Source organism: Delphinapterus leucas, chromosome 5 (genome assembly GCF_059928025.1).
Source record: "Delphinapterus leucas isolate spDelLeu-1000000601 "Yukka" chromosome 5, BTC_Dleu_Yukka2, whole genome shotgun sequence".
NCBI classification, from domain to species: domain Eukaryota; kingdom Metazoa; phylum Chordata; class Mammalia; order Artiodactyla; family Monodontidae; genus Delphinapterus; species Delphinapterus leucas.
The window spans coordinates 22,043,721-22,057,306 of NC_143133.1; the positions used below are offsets into that span (position 1 = coordinate 22,043,721).

Genomic DNA, 13,586 nt, shown 5'->3' on the forward strand with positions numbered 1-13,586 from the left:
ATGGAGAAAACTGAGACTCAAAGAGATTTGTTTTCCTTCCCAACACAGTAGTAAAATGGGCAGAAATGAAAGGAGCCTGCAGGTTGAACCCAGGTCTGTCTGATTCTAAAGCTTCTTTTTCCCCCATGTGCTTAATGTTGTATTCGAGAACTTAAAATTGTAAAGCTATTTGAGAACTCTATTGCAATGCTTCACTTCAGAATTCTGTGCATTCTAATTGTGTATTTGGTTCCCTTTAGTGTTACTTTATTATGTCTATCAATACCTTTTCTCATTGTGTTCAGTAAGAACGTCCTGATAAGTCTAAGCTCATCAGTGACTGACATTCAACTTACTTTTAAATAAGATTTAATATTATACAGTTGCTTTACTTATATATTTTCAAAAACACTAGTGCTATTTGAGAAGATTTCCAGAAGTACTCTTGCTAAATTTAACTGTTTAATTTACAAACATATGACATAAGTATTGCTAGTTTCAATATAAAAGTAGTTGAAAATTTTATAAACCTACTTTATACATTACTCTTGAGGAGAAACTTAAGGGTATTTGCTTTAAGTTATTTTGAAAGGTTATTGTCTAAATAGATCAGATAATTTTTCTAATTGAATATTTCAAAATCAAACAGTACTTCTAAGTAACATATACTGATTTGGATAGCATTTGCTTCTCTTTTAAGATAATAAACAAATATACAGTATTAAAGGATTGCATTTAAGGTTCTGTAAGACAGCAGAAAATAACAAAAGCAATCTCCACAAGGTCGCTTCACATGAGGCATCTGTAAATTTGGTACCAGATCTGGATTTAATTCTTGAACAGTCAATATTGGCTTATAGCTATTCACAACCTCAGGTTCTTAATTTGTAAAATGAGGATTATAATAAATGTCATAGAGTTATTATTAAATTAGACAAATATGTATCATAGCACTTCATAAATTGTACAGTTCTATACAAATAGGATTTCAGTATAATTACAAACAACTTAATTTTTAATGTAATAGGTGATTGCCAACAAATACAATGGACCATCTGAAAGAAAGTAAGACTCCTGTAAATGTTTTACAAGACTCCTCTAGGTCTAAATCTTTACATTTGTCCTGAACTTATCTACAAAGTAGATATATAATGAGAAAAGCTGTATCATTTAGATACCATTTACTAAAGAATCCAAATGACTTGAGTCATATATTTAAGTGCATAACAACTTTATTGTTCTATTTGTAAGGGGATTAGTTACCTGGTGCAATGTTTTCTGGATTTGGGGGACTTCGTGGATCCGGGGTGTTAGGAGGAGTAAATGGGGCTTGCTGTGAACCACTTTCCAAGTTGCTTCCATCCAATTTCTCATTCTGCATGGCAATATTGTGCTGTATTTGATCAAAAGTAAACTCAACTGAAAACTCAAAAATATTAGATACACTAATAGGAGAAATCATATGTGCAGGATGCCATTTGTATACTTAGAATTTAAATACAATGCCACTTCATTGTTACATGAGGTCTCAATAATTTATATTGTAATTAGTTGAGCTATTGAATGAGAAATTTTACTGATACCAATCTAAGATCTGTTTTGTGATGGCAATCCACTTAATTAATTGAGCCTTACTGTGTGCCAGGCACTGTGTCTAGGGCTTTGTATCCATTATGTAATTTGCTATTCACAACATACCTAAAAGGGAAATCTAAGTATTTAATTTTTAAGTCTTTACTAACTTAATATCATACAGTATACTCACCAAACATACGGCTTAGTCATTGTTACATTACTATTTTATTTATACTTGGGATTTAATGATATGCTTTAATATGCCTTGTTTTAAAATTTAATCTGAAATTTGGACAGCAGTCATATATAACAAAAAATATTTGCACTTTAAGCTGCATGAACTTATAGAAGGAAGAATTTGGGGTTTCTAGAAAATAAAATGCTTAGAAGAGCATTTGTCTTTAAAGTTTTAGGTGAATTTGTTTTACTCTTATAATTTGGGATTTATTCTATGGCAATATAGCACTTTAAAAACAGTCAGTTTGCATTTTAACAAAGAAAAACAGACATTGTTATAGGTTATATCCTCAGAAATATGGCTAGGACTTATATCTATGGTAAAGTATTGTTTTAATTATATATGAGAAATATATATATACTTTTTAAAAAGCCAATCTATTTAAGAAGTGCGTAAAGTCAAATCATCTTTTAACTTTAGAAGGAAAAATTTATTGAAAGGCATAGCAAATAAAGACCAATTTTGACTTTCTTCTGTGTGACATAAGCAGAAAGTATTTTAAAATATTTTTTCATTTCTGTATTTATTTATAAGATGATAAGGTAAAGTACAATTTTACAGTTTAATACTTATTCAACTTTATAGAAATGTGAGGATAAAAGACTATTTTGTCCTAAAATCCAAATACTATAATTAAAGGCCATAAATTAAGGCCTCACCTGATAAAATTAGGAAGAAAATTAAGTTTATTGCATTTTCAGGCTTCTCCCACCCACAGCCACTCTCCAGGTGCCTTTTACCTTCACCTTACTCTAGGCAGCACCCTGGTAAAGTTGCTGTGGAAATGAGTAGGGCAATGTTAGTAGGGGTAAGCTGGCTTGTGGAGCCATGCAAGAAGGCATGAGAGGCAACATCAACTAGGTGAGTACAGGGTCTTGATTACTGGGCATGAAAGTTTGCATTTTATTCAACAGGCAATAAGAAACAATTTCTAGAGATGAGTAATGCTATACTCAGATACATCAGTTTTCCATGTTTTGAATTTAGCTCTTGTCTTAAGTGTTCAACTTAATTGACTGGGTTAATATCTTTTATCACTTCTGAACCTACACCACCTCTTAGAAAAGAGAAAAGTTCTCCCTAACTTTAATTATAAATAAAAGCCAGTTGACATAAATATAGAAAGTTTAATTGTATCATGCATAAAAATTACTTTTTACAAATTACTGAAATGTGACTACGAAATGAATTTCACCTAAACTTACAAATCATTCTACCTACATTAATTTAAAAATTGTCACACTAACCTCATTTATAGATAGGAAAATCAACTCTTTCTAAATAGTCATTAATTATCAGGAGACACCTAGTAGCTCTATTGTCATTGTTAAGTATACAAACAAAGCCTTTTAATAGTTGGGTAGTGACTTATTTTAGTTATGATATGAGCCTTAAATTATTTTTTATAAAGTTATTTTTTGAACAAAATAAATAAATGTTCAGAATCTCAATATATTTAGTTTGGTCTTATTTCAGAATTACTTGTTACAGTATACTTCCCCTTTTCCCAGTATTATCTAATATTTTAAGGATTTTGAAAAGTCCATAGTTACTAAAAGCAGATGTAGTCTTAACTGTAAAATGTGAATTGTTTTGATTAACATCCTTTTGTTGTGATTTATAGAAGGGACTTTTAATTCTGATCAATCATTCTTCTACTTTATTTTCACTCTAATGCTCATTTTCTTCATCCTTTTTTTTTTTTTTTTTTTTGCCTATTTCTGTAAGAAGTTGATCAGTTCATGAACTAGGGCTTCAAAATTGGCATATGTAGCAAGCAACGTATCTTCATTTCTTTTTAAAAATGCCTATTTTCTGTTGTTATTTATGACATAAGAAGTTTTGTGTGGCTTCAGTTTGCCAGTTTCTCAGCAATAGAGTAAGCCCAAAGCTATGCTTTTTTTTTTAAATAACACTTAATATTTAAACCAATGGCATTCATTACCAGGGAGTTGATTTATATTTTCATCTAATGATGTCCTGAACATTATAATAAAATAAGAAATGCATAAATATAAGTTAAATAATTATTTTGACAATATCTATAGCTCAAGGGAAGCAGTAAAAGGAAAAGTTCATTTCAGAAAATGTAGTCAATAAGTTAATTTGATATAAATCATATAAAGATGATTCAAGAATTAGATTATAAGTAAATAGTTGTTTTCTATTTTTCAATGTTATTTTGTCTATCACTAGACAAGGGCTATTTATCTTTGAAATCCCAGCATAGTTTCTAGAACATGGTAGGCAATCAATAAATTTTTGCCAAAAGTATAAATAAATGAATGGAACTAGACCTGAACCTAATATTTTTTAAATTCCTGTCACATTATCAATGCTTGCTTCAAGTTGCAATCTAATACCGTGATAAAGCAAATGTGTCATCATACAATGTAGCTCACTACCTTCCTCAGTGATTTATTATGCAGGTCATTTTTAGAATTAGGATTAGAGAACACAGATCTTTAAAGCCAGAAAACACCTTACAAAACCATTTGCATCAATCCCTTATTTTATAAATGAGAAAACAGGTCCAGAAAGTTTTAAATTGACTCCAAATTACACAGATTATGGGAGAGCCAGGACTGAACCCTGGTCTTCCAGTTTCCAGGCCAGAGTTTCTTTTAATTACACCATGACAAGTGTCAGTGCAAGAACTCTAGAATTCTGAGAGCTGGGTTTCAGTCTACTTATTATGGTGTTACTTAAGCCAAATAAATATATGTACTTCCTTGAATACTACTTTCCTCATTTCTAAAGAAGAGAGAGTAAATTTCATCAGACTTCAGAGTATGTTATGTAACTCAATGACATGTGACTTTATTCCATATATTATTATTGTTTATTGCTCTATGTTATTTATCAGCATTTAATTGTTTATTTCAATATAGCTATTTGGGATTATTTTATTTATTTAGTTCCCAATCTTCTAGGAACACTGAAAAACTATCAAGACCTGTTCTTAAACATTTTACCTATGACCAGAACATTTGACCACAGGTGTATAAGATTATTGTCAGTAATTGGAAATACTAGTGATAAGAGAATATGCTTTATTCTAATGGAAATTTTAAATCTCATTGTACCTTCCACCAGAACTGTAGTTAAAGCATTATATTTAGAGATATAAATGTAAGTTATGAAAACTAGATTTATTCATTTTTTCAGATGTCTAGACTTGTAGATGACTTTTCAGAGAATCTCCCTTAAGCTGCTATATTTCATATTATTCTTCAAAGATGCTTCTCTGTTGTTATTATTGAAAGAATATGATTATATAATTATACTCTGTCAGATGAGTTAGGGGTTATTTTAGGCTCATGCTGTATTAGCTGCAGACATTTTCTGATAAGATGATACTGGGCATAATTATAGGGTAGCATAACATTGCATTTATCCATGACTTTAAGTGAAAACCATCCTTCATAAGTGTAAATACTATGGTTGAGTAAAATTTGATGTGTAACTGAATTCATAATTATAACTAAATTCAATTCATGGGTGTTGAAGGATGCTCATTAATGTGAAAAAAAACTGTTTAAGATGTTCTCTAACCATTTATTGTTAACCAGCATCATAACAAGGGAAATAGAAAGTTCAGGAATGAAAAAAATTTTATTGTTTGTGAGTGCGGTTGTTAGTTCTGTAATGTGTTTTAGTAATTATGATAAAAGATCAGTGAAACCAGTCTGTTTGCTGTAAAGAATTTAGCTGTCCATTCAAAACAACTTAACTAGTGATGGCAGCTGGAAAGGTTTCAGGTTTAAATTCATAAGTAAACTTACAGACTTTTCATAGCTACAGGAAGAAACCCTCAATAAAAAAAACACAAAAGACAAAAAAACAACTAATATTTGTTGTAGTCTCTAGCATCTCCTCAAATTTAGAACCAATGCACTGTTGCTTTTTGATTCTTCATACCTGGTATTTTATTTTTAAAGTCATTTTCCCAAAGCTAATTGTTTTTCTACTATGAACTTCTTCCTCTAAAATCTCTCTGAATGACAAGAGAATATGGTATTCATGCAATATGTAAAATGTAATTTAATTAGTTTGTTTGCTTTTTTAAACTTCTGGTTGATGAAAACTTTTGTCCAAAGAGTTTTGTCCACATTGGTTTTGTTGTTAATAAATAACAGACTTCTCTACACGATGTGGAATAAATGCTTTGAAAGGAGATCAACTGTGTCTGTAGTTCCCAGGCATGTTTTACTGCCAGGATGTATTCAGCCAATAAAATGCTTATACTTACTTTACGGAGCACTGTGTGCTTTGGAAATATTTCCATCCCAAACATTTAACCAGTGGTGATAAGACCATGGAAACTTTTAGTACCACAATGTCCACTCCCTCTCCCTGATCTTAGCAGAACAGAGGAGCTCTTCAGTGCCAAATCTACAAACTTACAATGTCTGTACTGAACTAAAAAGATACTCATATCATGCATAATATTTCCTTTGTTTATCCACCTAAACTATTCATTATCATGAAAAAAAAAGTCTAACAGAATCAATGAAAAGAAAATTTGTAGAATACTTGTTTGAGAATCTAATAACACATATAAATTTAGAAGTGCTGCCCATTTATTTAGATACCACATTATCAAGTTATACCTACATTTATTTGTGCTTTAGATTCATAATGGAAATTTTCAAATGTATATTTGTCAGATCTTCTTTGTCGCATCTTAAATAGTCTGGCACCACGGTTACTGAGATGGGATAATTCTTCCAACATGATGTCTCTGGGGATGCTGACTTTTTTGCCCAGGTCCATGCCATCTACATCTGTAAAACAATATTCATGTGCATGAAAACCCCAAGATAAGCATTTTTAAGTGCTTTGCTAAATTTCATAGCTTATTGCCCGCTATATGCTAGTATAGTGACTAAAATATAGGCTCTTTACTCAGACTGCCTTGGGTTGAATCCTGGCTCTACTACTTTCTAACTGTATGATCATAGATATGTTACTTATTTTTTGTAAACCTCAATTTCCTTATCTCTAAAGTGGGGCTAATAATAACACCTACTGCATAGGGGTGATTTGAGGATTAAATAAAATGTTTCTTATCAAACACTTAGCATCATACCTGGCACATAGAAAGAGTGAATGAAAGTAAGCTAATGACACTATTAATTTAATCTTTCCTTATTTAGTGAGTTTTCAAACAACACTGATCATAATTCTCTTCATAAGCTCTGTTTGACTCCCAACATTTTTCTGTATCAATTTTAGCAGTCTCTGTTACAAGAATGTCTACCCTTTGGCCCATGCCACCCATTTTCCTGTCTCTGTCAGAATGCTATTCATTCTGCATCTAGCACCAAGGAGCCTAACATAAAGTAGGTAGGTGATAAGCATTAAATGAACAAATCCTTCTCAATCTAGCTTATGTGCCATTTCTGTCAATTCCTTCTCTAAAATCTCTATTCATAATTATTCATGCCTTTTCTGTATTCCCATAGCATTGAATCACAATTACTTGATTCTGTTTTACTTATTTTATGGCTTGCACATTCTTTATGTTTTTGTCTTTGTGTCCCCCATGCCTTAAATATAGGAGATGTTCAGTAAACAACTGTTATTTTCTATTTCTAGTACTGAAGGACTTTTCTAAAATCCCAAAGAAATAAAACTCCTCCACTTGCACCTTTAATCAGAAATATCTTTTTGTGTAACCCACAGAGTTCTTTTGCCACTGTGGACTGTTCTTAAATGCAAAGAAGAAAAATTGGACCATTTGTAAAATAAATAATTATGCTGGTTGATGGGGACAACATTTTCTGATGTAACAAATTAACCCTAATAATTAGGCTTTTGGAGGTCTTTAGGGATAAAATAATAAAATTACTTACAAATTTTCTCCCCATTTTGCCTTGAAAAAAAATCAATTTGTTTATATATTTTGATGTTACCCAGAGAAGAGCTCCACTAATTATAAAAATTATAATATCAAGACTTCTGCTTCTGGGAAGATAGAATAGATCTACTTTTCCCTATACCTCTACTAAGTAAAACTAAAAATCCTGGACATTATGTATAAAATAAACATAAGAAGACTCTGGAAGTTGGAGAGAAGAAGGCAGACCAGCTAGGGACAACAAGGTCCTTCCTCAGGATCCAAGGAACAACAAGGTACTGAATTCTCTGGGTTTTCTTTTAGCCCCATATATCCCAGACTTGGAGCTGAAGATGCTATTAACCCAGAAACACCAAAAGGTGCAGCCAAAAGCCTCCAAAAAAGATTGCTCTCACTAGCCAAGACCAGGAAAGAAGCAATCTAGAAAGACAGAAAACTTTTAGACAATAGCTACTCTACTTCAGCCAAATACCACAGGAAAAACTTTGGCCTCACCCATATCAACAAAGTTCAAGTGGGGAGCCCAGAATTTTACCCTTGCAAGGCTGTAATGAGGTGCCCTGATGCTCCCATAAGGGTGGTATCAGAGGGGCTAAGGAGGAAGCTGGGACTTTCATCCCTGTCAGCCAGTAACAACCCTCCATCCCTGTAGTGTTAGTGGAGACCAGGTGTGGATTCTGAACTCCTACCCCCTCCTACTAGTAACTAAGTGACCCTCCTCAAGTTTCAGTAGGGGCCAACTGGGAAACCTTGACTTCCTACTTCCACCTGGCAGTGATGAGGTGGCACTCTCCTTCCCCTGCTGAAGCAGTGTCAGGCTAGGATAGATAAAACAGAAGGCTTAAATAAGAGCAAGATTCTTATAACATAATATGACAATATGCAGGCTCAAATAAAAAAATCATTTGTCATACCAAGAATCAGGAAGATCTCAAACTGAATGAAAAAAGACAGATGCCAACATGAGGTGACTGAGATATTAAAATTAAATAACAAAGATTTTAAAGCAGCCATGATAAAAATACTTCAAAGAGCAATTACAAATTTCTGGAAACAAATGAAAGAAAAATAGAAAATTTTAGCAAAGAAATAAAAAATCATGGCAGAGAAATAAAAGTTGTAAAGAACCAAATGGAAACATTAGAACTGAAAAATAAAATACCCAAAATAAGAAGTTCAGTGGATGGATTCAGTAGCAGAATGGAGGGAATAAAGGAAAGAAATGGTGAATTGAGAGATAGAACAATGGAAATTACCCAATAATAACAACAGAGAAAAACAAATAGACTGGGAAAAAAAAAAAAGAAAGCCTTAGGAATTGGTGTGACTAGAACAAAAGATACAGCATTTGTATCACTGAAGTCCCAGAAGGAGAGGAGGAGGCATGTGGGACTGGAAAAGTACACAAAGAAATAATGGCTAAAAACTTCCCCAATTTGGCAAGAGACATAAACCTACAGATTCAAGAAGCTAAAAGCATTCTATAAAAGATAAATCTATAGAACTCTACAACAAGACATATTATAAACTTCTAAAAACTAAAGACAATGGGAAAATCTTGAAAGCAGCCAGAGGAAAATGACAACTTACCTATAGGGAGAAAAAAATGAGAATGACAGTGGATTTCTCATTAGAAATCATGAAGATCAGAAGGAAGTGGCACAAAAATGCTGAAAAAAAAGAAATGTCAACCCAGAATCTGATACCTGCTGAAAATATTCTTTAGAAATAAAGGGGAAATTGAGACATCTTCAGATGAAGGAAAACTAGGAAATTTGTTGCCTGGAGACCTACCCTAGAAAAATGGTTCATGCTGTTACAACAAAATATTGAAGACTGGTGGCTAATAAACAACAGAAATATATTTCTCATAGGCCTGGAAGCTGAAAGTCTGAGGTCTGTGTGCCAGCATAGTAGGTTCAGTTGAAATCATTCTTCTGAGTTGTAGACTGCCCACTTCTTACTGTGTTCTCACATGGTAGAAGGGACAAGAAAGCTCTCTTGGGCTTCTTTCATAAGGTCTTTAATATCATTCATGAAGACCCCACCCTCATGGCCTAGTCACTTCCCAAAGGCCCCATGTCCTAATACCATCAGGGACATTAGGATTTCAATATTTGAGTTCTGGGGGGCCACAAATATTCAGACCATAGCAAATAACTAAATTAAGTTCTTTAAACAAAAGGGAAACAATAAAATAAGGAATCTTAGAACATCGGAACAAAAAAAGATTACAGTAAGCAAAAACGTGGATAAATACAGTAAGCCTCCCTTCCCCTCTTGAGTTTTCTAAATTATGTTTGATCATAGAAGCAAAAATTATAAAACTCTGATATAAATATATGTAGAAAATAGTTAACACAATTTTATTATAAACAGGGGAGGGTAAATAGACTTGAAGGTAGATACGTTTTCTGTACTTCACTTGAACTGATAAAATGACAATATCCATAGACTTTGATAAGTTAAGCACACATAATGTAATAGAACAACTACCAAAAACTACACAGGTACACTTGAAAAACTATAGATAAATAAAAATGGAATTCTGAAACATGTGCAAGTAATCTGTAGGAAGCTAGGAAAAAGAAAACAGAAGGGAAAAACAGAGACAACAAACAGAAAACAAAAAATAAAATGATAGACTTAAGCTCTACTACATCAGTAGTAGAGCTTAAATAAAAATGCTCTAAATACCCTAATTAAAGGATAGAGACTAGCAGACTGGATTTTAAAACATGACCCAAGGGCTTCCCTGGTGGCGCAGTGGTTGAGAGTCCACCTGCCGATGCAGGGGACATGGGTTCGTGCCCCGGTCCGGGAAGATCCCACATGCCACAGAGAGGCTGGGCCCGTGAGCCATGGCCGCTGAGCCTGCACGTCCAGAGCCTGTGCTCCTCAATGGGAGAGGCCACAACAGTGAGAGGCCCGTGTACCGCAAAAAAACAACAAAAACAAAACATGACCCAAATATAAGCTGTCTAGAAGAAACTCACATCAAGTAAGTGCCTTGAACAATATAGGCAAGTTGAAAGTAACAGGATAGAAAAAGATATCAAGCAAACATTAATCAATGGAAAGCAGAAGCGCTTATGTTAATTCCAAAGTGGACTTCAGAGCAAAGAAAATTTCCAGAGACAGAGAACGTTATATAATGATTAAAGTGTCAATCCACCAAGAAGACCTAGAAACCCTAAATGTGTATGCACCAAAAAACAGAGCTGCAAATGGAGCAAAAATTAATAGAACTAAAAGGAGAAATAGATAAACCCACAATTAGAGTTGGAGACTTCAACATTCCTCTCTCAACAAGTGATAGGACAACAGAGAGAAAATCAGCAAGGATATAAAAGAAATCAACAACACCATCAACCAGTAGGATATAATCCTACTGTTTATAAAATATTTATAAACAGCATAAAATATTCTACTGAACAACAATAGAACACACATTCTTTCCAAGTGCACATGGAGTATATACCAAGATAGACCAATATCTTGGACCATAAAGTAAGCTTCAACAAATTTAAAAGAATCAAAATTATATACAGTATGATCTCTGATCACAATGGAATCACACTAGAAATAAGTAACAAAAAGTTTACAGAAAAATCTCCAAACATTTGGAAACTAAAAAAAAAATCACACTTCTAAACAATCCATGAGTCAAAGAAGTCTCAAGGGAAACAAAAAATTCATTGAACTGATTGAAATTAAAAATAGAGCATATCAAATTTATGGGGCACAGACAGTACAGTGCTGAGAGGGACATTTATAGCACTAAATGCATACATTAAAAAAAGAGGAAAAGTATCAAATCTATACTATAAACCCAAAGCAAGCAGAAGGAAGAAAATAATAAAGATAAGAGTAGAAATTAAAAACAGAAAAACGGTAGAGAAAAATCAGTTGAGCACAGAGTTGGCTTTTGAAAAGATCAGTAAAATTGACAAATCTCTAGCTAGACTGACACAGAAAAATAGAAATGTAGAAGATACAAATTACCAGTATCAGGAACAAAATAGGGGATATCACTACAGCCACTGCAGATAGCAAATGGATAAAAAGAGAATACTATGAACAACTCTACATGTAAATTCACATAAATTTGAAAACAGAAAAAATATGACCAATCCCTTGAAAAGCAGAAAGTAACACATCTCACCCAACATGAAGTAGATAATTTGATTAATCCTATAGCTATAAAGCAATTGAATTTATAATTCTAAAATCTCCCCCAAAAGATATCTTCAGACCTAGATGGTTTTACCGGAGAATTCTACCAAACATTTAAAGAAGAATTAACACCAATGCTACATAGTCTCTTCCTGAAAACAGAAGATGAAGGAACACTTCCCAATTAGTTTATTACCTTGATAGCTAACAGAAACAACACACAAAAAAAGAAGCTACAGATCAATATCCCTCATGCTTATAGAAGCAAAAATCTTTACCAAAATATTAGTAAATAGAATTCAACAATACAGAAAAAGAATTCTATACCATGAATAAGTGGGGTTTATTCCAGGGATACAAGATTGGTTCAATATTCAGAAATCAATGTATTCTACCATATTAAATGGCTAAAGAAGAAAAATTACATGATCATACCTTTGGGATCTAGGGCTGGACAAAATGTTGTTAAACTTGACACCAAAAGCACAGTCCATAAAAGGAACGGTTGATAAATTAAGCAAAATTAAATACTTGTGCTCTGAGAAATACTGTGTTAAGAGGATGAAAAAACAAACTACAGAGTAGGAAACAATATTTGCAAACCACATATTTGAAAACAGACTAGAATATATAAAGAACTCTTAAAAGTCATCAGTAAAAAAGCAAACAATCCAATTAGAACATGGGCAAAAGACAGGAAGAGATATTTCACTGAAGAAGATATACAGATGGCAAATAAGCATAGGAAAAGATGTTCAACATTATTAGTCATTAGAGAGATGCAAATTAAAACCATGAGATATAACTATACACATATAAGAATGGCCAAAATGAAAAATAGTGACAGCATCTAATGCTGGGGAGGGTGTGGAGAAACTGGATCACTCATACATCACTGTTGGAAATGTAAAATGGTACAGCCACCCTAGAAAATAATTTAATAGGCTCTGTTAAAAACTGAACATAGGACTACCAGCAATACTGGGCATTTATCCCAGTGAAATGAAAGCTTATGTTCATACAGCTTTATACATGAAATGAAAGCTTATGTTCATACAGCTTTATACATGTTCATACAGCTTTATACATAGCAGCTTTATTCTTAATAATAATAAAAGAAACAACTCAAATGTACTTTAATGAGTAGGTAAAAAGTTAAAAACACTGTGGTCCATCCAAAGCATGGTACTCAGCAATAAAAACGAACAAACTATTGAAACACAGCAAATGGATCTATCTTGAGGGAATTACACTCAGTGAAAAAAGCCAATCCCCGAAGGTTACATACTGTATGATTCCATTTTATAGCATCTTAAAATGAAAAGATATATATATATATAAATGGGAGACATTAGTGATTGGTAGGACTCTCTTGACTGCATGAATATCAATATTCTGGTTGTGATATTGTACTATACTTTTACAAGATGTTGCTCTTGTGGGAAACTGGGAAAAGGTACGTGGGATTGCTTGGTATTCTTTCTTACAGCTCCATGTAAACTACATTTATATCAAAATTAAAAGTTTAATAGAGCTATCAAGCCATGAAAAGACATGAATGGCCCTTAAATGTATATTGCTAAGTGAAAAAAGCCAGTCTGTAATGGCTACTATATGACTCCAACTCTATGACATTCTGTAAAAGACAAAACCTTGGAAGACAGTAAAAGAATCACTGGCTGCCAAGCGGCTGTCTGGAGGGAGTGGAGATGAAGAGGTTGAGCACAGGGGAACCTTAGGGCAGTGAGACTCTTC

General features: G+C 33.1%; 1 protein-coding gene and 1 long non-coding RNA gene across 2 annotated transcripts in view; one reads left to right on the top strand and one right to left on the bottom strand.

Annotated features, from left to right (window-relative positions):
- The window catches only part of LOC111186158 (uncharacterized), a 73,418-nt gene that overhangs the window by 29,720 nt on the left and 30,112 nt on the right, over nt 1–13,586 (top strand). The window contains exon 3 of the long non-coding RNA XR_002647771.3: nt 1–13,586. This exon is cut by the window's right edge and continues 30,112 nt beyond it. This is a non-coding gene — a long non-coding RNA (uncharacterized LOC111186158).
- MYOZ2 (myozenin 2) overlaps nt 1–13,586 on the bottom strand; it is a 34,196-nt gene that overhangs the window by 11,893 nt on the left and 8,717 nt on the right. Inside the window, exons 2-3 of the mRNA XM_022596432.3 lie at nt 6,410–6,579; nt 1,243–1,372 (exon numbers count right to left, since the gene is read on the bottom strand). Coding sequence (XP_022452140.1) covers nt 1,243–1,372; nt 6,410–6,579 — 300 coding nt within the window. The remainder of the gene's footprint in view (nt 1–1,242; nt 1,373–6,409; nt 6,580–13,586) is intronic.